Source organism: Hetaerina americana, unplaced genomic scaffold (assembly GCF_022747635.1).
Source record: "Hetaerina americana unplaced genomic scaffold, ioHetAmer1.1.p SCAF_34, whole genome shotgun sequence".
In the NCBI taxonomy this organism is placed as follows: Eukaryota; Metazoa; Arthropoda; class Insecta; order Odonata; family Calopterygidae; genus Hetaerina; species Hetaerina americana.
Genome location: NW_027286919.1, coordinates 312,238 through 321,555, shown reverse-complemented (window position 1 = coordinate 321,555; position 9,318 = coordinate 312,238). Strand labels below are relative to the sequence as shown.

At 42.2% G+C, this 9,318-nt stretch overlaps 1 protein-coding gene across 1 annotated transcript; it reads left to right on the top strand.

Moving 5' to 3' along the window:
• The first annotated feature begins 860 nt into the window (after nucleotides 1-860).
• On the top strand, nucleotides 861-1,808 carry LOC139691396 (alpha-2C adrenergic receptor-like). Its single transcript, XM_071589193.1, has one exon. The coding sequence runs from the start codon at nucleotides 861-863 to the stop codon at nucleotides 1,806-1,808; it is 948 nt and encodes a 315-aa protein (XP_071445294.1).
• The last annotated feature ends 7,510 nt before the right edge of the window (nucleotides 1,809-9,318 follow it).

The window sequence follows — 9,318 nt, the reverse complement described above, 5'->3', positions numbered from 1 at the left end:
GTGACAGGAAGTTTTACAGTGCGAAGTTCCCCAGCTTTGTGGATGAAAAAACATTTCTTTTCCCGCAACATTACATTCTTTTAAACTTGCGAGGAGAGGCATAAGCCAGCGGACATTCGGGTATCTCGAGCGAGGAGGCATTAGGTCAAACAGCGCCGGGTTCACTGTGACGAGGCTTTTGATTTTCTAAGTAATATATTTTTATGCGCCGAGGAGTTTTTCTTTGTGGTCGAATGTCCTTTTCATTCGCCGGGCACTCACACTCTCGAGTAGGAAAACTAAACGGTGTCTCTTCTCTCCCGCAGTGAAGAAACCAAGGCCACTTCGCGGGGTCTTTGTGCGAATGCGTTGAGAGTGCTCAAATTAAGACTGTTGCATATTATTTTTTTCTTATTAAAATTCTTTTCGATGTGACATCTTGTGAAATGTAATTGTTTTTTCAGCTGCCGATCCGGAAAGCGAATGAAATAAGTGATCATCTCTAGGTCTCGTTAGAAAAGGGGAGGAACACACGTCTTAAACGAAGAGCGTCGCATAAAAGTGTTCTTGGGATAATAATTAAAAGAAAACTCTGAACATATACACATTTACTGATTATCTGCAAGGATCAGAGTTGTGTTTTTGTGTGCGTGTAATTTTGAAATTGTCAGTTGAAAGACTGTGCTTCTGGGTGGGATTGGTGCGTTAGAAAGAGGAAAAGACCAATAAATTTTCTCAACCGAATTATTTAAGTTTCGTTCCGTTTACAATTGTTGAACAATATATAATAAATATATATATGTAAATACATATATAAATATACATACATCGGTCGAATACTTTAAACTTGAAATACATAGTACACCTCCCCCGATATCGCAATGGAGTTTTTCCCATTCGAGGACGATGGGGCGGCCACAAACGGCACCTCCGACCTCCTCTTTAAGTTCGACGACGACAACTACGTTCTCTTGGTGGACGGGCCTCCGCAACCTTCCGCCCCGTTTGCCAACGGCACCGCCGCCGGGGCGTTCGGAGCCTCGGCTGCCTCCGCGGCGGCCGCTGCCTTCGGCGTCTCCGGGAACTCCTCGTTCGACGGTGGGACCAACGGTACGTACGGCTTCGAGGACGGCTACCCGTTTGACGACTACCCGAACGAGACGTATATCATCCTGAGGGGGGGCAACGGGTCGGAGGGGTTGGGCTACTACCCCAGCGGCTACTCCCTGCCGCATATAATCCTCGCCTCGATCGTAGTGACTCTGCTGATGATCGTCGTGGTGGTGGGCAACATGCTGGTCATCATCGCCATCGCGACGGAGAAGGCCCTCAAGAACATCCAGAATTGGTTCATCGCGTCGCTGGCCGTGGCGGATTTCTTCCTCGGTCTCGTGATTATGCCCTTCTCGTTGGCCAACGAGCTCATGGGCTATTGGATATTCGGGGCGTGGTGGTGCGACATTCACTCCGCGGCGGACGTGCTGCTGTGCACCGCGTCCATCATGAACCTTTGCCTTATTAGCCTCGACCGCTATTGGTCGATCACGCAGGCCGTGGACTACCTGAAGAGGCGGACGCCGCTGCGGGCGGCCATCATGATTGCCATGGTGTGGGTGATGAGCGGGCTCATCTGCATACCACCGCTCCTCGGCTGGAAGGTGAAGAGACCGGAAAAGGAGCAGTACCCCAAGTGTCAGGTGAGTGATTTGCTGGAGCTCGTCCTTTCTACAACTCCCCCCGACCTTTTTCCCTACGCAAGGTTTTCTGACTTGTCCTGGCCATTGAATGGAGGACGTCTTTCGTCACTCTTCGTCAGGAAGATTTCGTAAATGTCTGTCAAATGGCCAATACCCGCATCATTAGTTCGTCAAGATTACAAAAGCAGCCTGGCGTAATTAATGGAAGGGGCATCCCGCCCGACTCACCTGGCAACTATGCGGGCCGTAGTTGTCAGACGAGGTTGACGACGATTAAGCCCCATTAGTTTCAGGCATATCAATTGCTCGTTTAAGCACAGTCTAGGTTGATGGTAACCGTTATCTCTGCGTTTTACGTCTGCGTACTATACTTTCCCTCCGAGAGGGAGTGTGCGATGGGCCTTGAGAGCAAATTCTGGAACTTCATGGTACGATGTTATCCTGGAAGCTTCACTCAGATGACCTGAAGAAGATGCCCACGTTTATCATTGAGATATCCGCGAAAAAGAGATTTGTCGCTACAAAAACATGGACAGGATATCCAAAAGATATATTGGTAAAATACCAATTTCTTTTACGTATTGCAACGCAGGATGAATTTTCCTGACCTGTTTTTTAGAATTTTTACACTGCGTCAGCAGTGTTTTTGGACATAATGGCTCGCGCGTGAATTTTCTTTTTGGATTTAAGATGAGAGATAGAGAGTGTTTTGTTTGCTATTAAATTGAGGAAATACAGGGCTAATTTCATATGAGACAGATTATATAAACAATGAAAATATCTCAAAAACCATAGTCGAATTTTACTACTGACAACATTTGCAGTAAAAACAAGTTTTTATGGCCTCGTTTTAAATTAAATAATTCAAGTATTTTACTTACACGTATGAAATGAGACCATGCTAAATATTATTTTAAGGAAGAGGATTGAAATTGGTGTAATTATATCAACGGTATTGTGCTACATGAATGTCCAGTCATTTTAATACACCTCATAAAATGTTTACAGTTGAATGTTTCTAACTTTCGCGTTTTTCTATTCCAGAATATGTTGGTTCTTTCTGGATTGTCGCTAATGTGGCTTAAGGAGATAGCAATAAATTATATAGGAGGTGACCGACAGCCAAGGCCATTTGCGCCGTTAAGGATGGATGGGAAAGAAGGAAGGGTTGTAGGAAACCCGGCGTCGGCATTAGTCTACTCTGTTGACTGAATGCGCTAAGGGGTCACTCAGTTTAACTTCCCATCCGACGGACGGCGTATTCACTAAAATTGCTCTTCACAAAGCACCTCGAGTAGAGATCGGGATGCCACCGATAAATATTTGCCATCTCTAGGATTCAAACCCGTGCGCTCATAGTGAGAAGCCAGAACGCTAGCTACCGAACCATCACGATTCTCTAAAAATATTTTTTCTTAATAAAAATTGCAATTTATTGCACTTAACTAGAGTTGATGTGGAATTTGCATCGACTGATATTGTATGAACGCCCGAAAGAACTTTTTTCGCTTTCTACACGCTACACTTCGAGCTGGCCCTTGAAGAAAAAGAAAAATGTGAATCTTCCTTCATATACCAGGTCGCCTCATAGCAAGCTCTCTTTTCCGCTCAATCGATAAGTAGGTGTAAAATATAGATATGAGCAGGATTAGGAAAACTTTAAGTCAAAAATTGTGATCCAAACTGAATATGCACTTGCGCTTCAATTGCCAGTCTTATGAGGATGATAAGATTCTGAACTATGCGTACTGGTTGCCTTAAGCAAGGTCCACTTCTCACTCCATCTTTTCCGAGCCAAATATTTACCCGTAAAGACCGCATGAATTGCAACAGAGATCGTTTACTTTTCCCTTCCCCGTGAAGAAGAATCCCGTATGGGGAAACCACATCATTGTTGTGACGTAACTTCCCCTTGAAGCGAGCTAGGGCTAGGATTCATATGCCCTGGAAGGGGTAGCTGCGAAAGGGTTTTGGGAAAAGTCCATCAAAACCGACACGGTACCTTCGCTTTCACTTAAAGTAATTGTAAACACAGTTAATGGAAAAGATTAGTGGAACGAAGTCCCTAGACCGAGGACTAAGAGCCGAGGAGTCGGTCAATATTAAGAAAAGGGGAGAAGCAATGGGCCTGGCTAATTGTGTTCACGGTTCTATTTTTATCGCGGCGCTAGACGGCTCAGCTAGCTAATCAGCTTAAGTGAAGTTCCTTAATTCATCGCGGACGGGGGTGGATTTCCGCCCCTGTATTTGAATTTCACGGTGAAATGAGAAAACAAATTACCACATATCGTGACTACGATAGTAGGATTTTATTTTTTCAGTGTTCAAATATGTTTTTAAATTATACCTATCTAGATAATAAATGAAAAATCCAATAGTGACCACCAGGGTAACATTTCGTTTTTAATTACGATAGATTTCTAATTATATTGTGAAATACCTTAATTTTGTTATGTACTTAATTCAGTAAAGAACTAAATTTCGCTCTTTTTGCCGATATCATTTCCTTCTTTGTCTTGTTAATTTTAAAATACGCTCATGCCATCTAACAAGGGTATCCTTTTCATTCTTATACCAATGTAATTCGACATTCTACTTTTTACTATCTTGACGTTTAGTATTGCTGCCTTCTTCCGCACCAGTATGTTCCTCTTTTTAGACGCCCCCAGTCAACTTCCACCAATTTTAAATCTCAATCATTAGTCCTTTGCATTGTCTATTCCTGTTTCTTCATTATTTTTCTTTTCATACCTCTACCTCAAAGACTCCAACCTACGCACATTGTTTTCCTCAAATCCATATTTCAGATCCCTTTAGAGTTGCACTTGATATTAATGTCTTGACTAGTGTTTACTTAGAGACACTGTCATCACTTCTCTTTTTTATGCCAATGCTTCTTTAGCCGACGCAATTATTCTGTTAGAAATTATCCTGGTTTCTCATTATTTTCTCTCATTTCCCTCACAACCTACATGATTTCCTCCCCTTTAACATTTGACTCGTCTATTGTAATTATTTTGGTTTATGTGGAAATGGTTGATCTGATGCGAAAATAACCCAAGGTACGATTTTCAACTTTTCTCAGATACAAAATTAGGAAATACTTAATCAAAACTATAACGTGATAGAATTTATATTTTTAATATTTGAAATTTGATTGGGGAGAAGTGTTGTTTGACAAGCGAGTTTCATCTCAATGAACGGGATAGCCCCGATATATTCAACCACTTTCGTACTAAAATAAAATTAATCGAGGATAACTTTCTATGCTTAAATGGCACTTCATTTTTTAGTAATAGCAGTTATACTGCACACTGTCATGTTCATATATTAACTGTAAGGAATATGTGCAACCATTTCAATGGTATCGGTTCTTAAAAATCCCGGATCGTCCACATGACGTGCCACGTTTCTTTCACGAGTCATTTTTTCAAATTTTGATTCTCGTTTTGAGCGTTCTTTTTACGTTTTTCCTGGCTTTTTGAGAATCTGAAAAAGATTTTTTTTCGGTTACGCACCTAATTAATGATTAAGTGACATTTTTGATCTTAAAGAAGTGATTATTGTTGAAAACCATGGTTTCAAATCATAACATGATTGCACACATTTCTTAAATTAAATCATATCACCCATGGCCACGGCGCTTTCTAATTCCTTTATTTTCACAAAAAATAAATGACTTATGTATTAAGATTATTAACCATTGCTATCAATTAAGTCTTCCTCCAGAATGCATACAAATTTGAACGTTATTTTATAGTTTTTTACTGAATATCGACCCCTGTAGTGGTAGTATTTATGAGTGGCGACGGACAGCTAAGGTCATTTGCGCCCTTAGGGATGGATGGGAAAGGAAGGGAGGTCGGGCATCAGCATTGGCCTACTCTTTACGAAAGGCGCCAAGGGGTAAGAAGTTTAACGTCCCATCCGACGGACGGCGTAATCACTCAAAGTGCCCTCCATGAAGCACCTCAAGTAGGAATAAGCATACCGCTGAAAAATATTTGTTGTGTTCGTGATTTGAACCCGGGCCCTCTCGGTGGGCAGCCTGTATGTTAGCCACCGAACCATCCCGATTCCCTATTTATCCTACCGCTCACATATCCTCCCTTATTGGTTACCCTTACCACCTGGTGCTTGCACCCCCTGCCACGCACCTATTTGGAGGATCGCTGGGTAATTATGTCGATGTAGATGAGTAGCAGTTAAAAGGAAGTGTTATATTTGTCTGTGGGAGGTAGGAAAAGTGTGTTTGGACGTTTTTTTTAATGCTTCGTGTCCCCCTTCCCCAATTTTGTAAAATAGAAGACATAAGGAATAGTGGAGGGTGTGCAAGTGGCAACCGGAGGGGTGGCAAGGAAGAAACCGCGAGGGTGTCGGGAGGTTCTCCGGGGTTGGGTGTGGGATGGGGAATGGCAGCAAACCAATGGGGTAGGGGGGAGGACAGGAAAACAAGAGACGATCACCGAGCGTGGGCGAGCGGGTAGACGGCCCAGACTCAACTACATGGCTTGGGAATGACGAGAGCCACGCCCATTCCCCTTGTACGGTCCGGGCAAACCCGGAACCATTTTTTTTTCCTTCGCTCCGGTTAACTGTTAGTGGAATTTTTTCGCACCCTGTTAAGCCTCTTGGCATGACGTCACTTCGAACCGTTTGTTTCGAAAAATAAATTTTACAATAACATCGAGACGAGCATGGGATCTGTAGGGATATGCACATTGGGAAGGAGAGTGATATGGGTCAAATCCGAAAAAAGTTGCTCGTTTTGGGTGGATTTTTGAATCGCGGGAGATTTTTTTGGAAGGATGTGCTCTGACGCGATATTCGTCGAACTATTAAAATCACGTTATTACTGCGATAACCGTAAATAATTTCCTCGTTTCATCACCTTGTCCTTATTCTGGCACAAGTGTTGATTGAACAGCTATTCATTTCACCTCCTCTAAAAAGAAAATTTGGAATGATGATACATAACATAAGTTTTGAATGCATAGTGGTGGTAGTAAAAATATAGGCACCCTTTTAACGGTTGAAATTCGAATAGGATGGCTATTTCAAATGTCGTATTCGTTTTATAGTTTGAATAAATGGACCAACTTTAAAGTAACTGGATGCTGCACCAACAGATTATTCAGCGACATTACTATGCATAAATATCAAAATATAGAAACTCAAAACTCGTTAAACGGTTACTACTTCAGCCCGAGTCCATTACCACAGATAAGGGTTAAGACTCTATTATTGCTAATACCAGTGTGAGTGACAATAACTAATTCAACTGAGGGAGTCAGTTGTATCGCCATTGTCGCACTGGTATCCGGGAGCGTCGAAAGAAGTGGATTGCTCGACCCTTGAACGCCGTACTGGATAAGGTGAAGGGGTTAAGATAAGATGTCATGGAGTTACATTATATTTTTAGTGTATATTCAAAACAATACATATGGTTATATTATGGTTATATTTTATCTCGTATAATTTTATGCATACGAGGGTGGTTCAAAAAGTACCCGTTTTTGACGACGCGCGGTCCTGAGGGAAGTTTATGTTATCGTCGTGTAATGCCATCCATCAAATGACAGTGAAACCAATTTCAGACTGATTTAATGGTTAGTTTGGATTTGGCAGCCATTTGAATGTAAGACGTGTTTCGCGATTTTCGCTAAAATGGAAAAAGAGCAGTATCGTTCGGTAATTCGCTTTTTGTTTACGGAAGGGAAGAAATGCGAGGAGATAAAAACAAAGTTGGATGCTGTTTATGGGGACTCTCCGCCATCTATATTCACCTCAGTTAGATATTGGTTCAACGAAATTAAACGCGGGCGAACATCTGTTTTTGATGAGGAGCGACCAGGACGCCCGGCAGACGTGGTTACCAAGGAAATCATTCAAAACGCCCACGCCATGATTCTCGCTGATCGACGAACGAAAGTGCGCGAAGTAGCAGAGGCCGTGGGTGTGTCGACCGGAACGGCAATTGATATTATACATGATAAGTTGGCGATGAAAAAATTGTCGGGCCGATGTGGGCCGCGATTGCTCATGGTGGACAACAATCTGATTTGTAATGGTGGACATGGGAATATAATGGGCTCATGGTGATAAGCAGGCTGATCTGGAGTTATCGCCGCCAAATTGCATTAACTACTACGTTATGAATTGCTACCGCAACCCCCGTATTCACCCGATCTGCCTCCCTGCGACTTTTTCTTAATCCCTAACATGAAAAATGGATAGCGGGGAAAACATTTAGCTCAAACGAGGAAGTTATCGCCGATACAGAGGCGTATTTTGGAGTGTCCGATAAATTGAACCGCCCTCGTGTGTGTCTGTGTAAATATATATATATATATATATATATATATATATATATATATATATATATATATATGTATATTATTATTATTATTATAAGGTAATCTACCGGTTAAGGTAGGTTTTTGGATGAGCACTGCTATTAAATAAATATTTTGTGATTCCTAACAAAATATAACATCCAGTATCCTACTCTTCATCTCCGAGTACATTTTTCCTCCCTTCATCCCGTCCAACATCCCTATCCTGTTCCCTCCCTTTCCTCGTTTGTCTGACATTCTCCCCTCTATTACAGCCTTCAACATAATACTGCCGGTCAATATCCCCTTCATCCACTTTTCCAGCCTCCGTAGGATTCTCCCAACAAACCCCTCTCTTCGCCCACCATACCAAGTACTTCCTCATTTATTTTCTTCTCTGTCCATTTCACCAACTCCATTCTTCTCCACACCCACATTTCAAAAGCCTCCAGTCTACGTCTATCCTCCTTCTTCAATGACCACGTTCCGCGCCGTACATAGCTACGCTCAATTTCAAAGTTTTTACGAGTTTTTTCTTAATATCCTGACTCAACGTCCCTGTCATCAACTCCCTCCTCCTTGTGAAAACCTCTTTGCCTAGCGCAATTCTTCTTCTTACGTCCTCCCTACTTTGACCGTGTTGGTCCAACACACTACCGAGATACGTAAACTGTTCTACCTACTCTAGTTTTTGCCCTCCTATTTTAATGTTAAGCTTAGCCTTTTTTTCTAGAAAATCGCATACACATGTTTTATTAATATTTATTTTCATCCCATACCTGCCGCACTGAATTTCCAATTACCTTAGCAATGCTTGCAACCCCTTGGCTGACTGAAAAATTAAAGCTTGGTCATCAGCAAACCTAATGGATTTTACGAATTCCCCGCCCACTTTCATTTCTACCTCCAGTTCTTCCCATGCCTCGTTAATCATTTCCTCTGCATACAGGTTGAACAGCAACGGTGGTAATGGGCAACCCTGCCTTATACCTCTTCCCAACACTGCCCAACCGAACTCCCCGTTCCCCACTTGCACCTGAGCAGTCTGAGACATGTACGGGTTGCGGATTAGCCTCCTATCCCTGCAATCTATTCCTATTTTCTGCAATATACTCTTTAGTTTTTCCCAATTCAATCTATCAAACGCTTTTTCGAAATCTACGAAACAGGAAAATACCTCCTGGTTGTATTCTATATTCCTCTCAATTAATAATCTCATTACTGCAATTGCATCACGCGTACCTCTCCCCTTCCTAAACCCAAACTGATCATCCCCTAAGTAATCATTTCCCTACTCTCTATCCTTT

Coding starts and splice junctions, on each gene's coding strand:
- LOC139691396 (XM_071589193.1), top strand. CDS start 861: ATGGAGTTTTTCCCATTCGAGGACGATGGGGCGGCCACAAACGGCACC.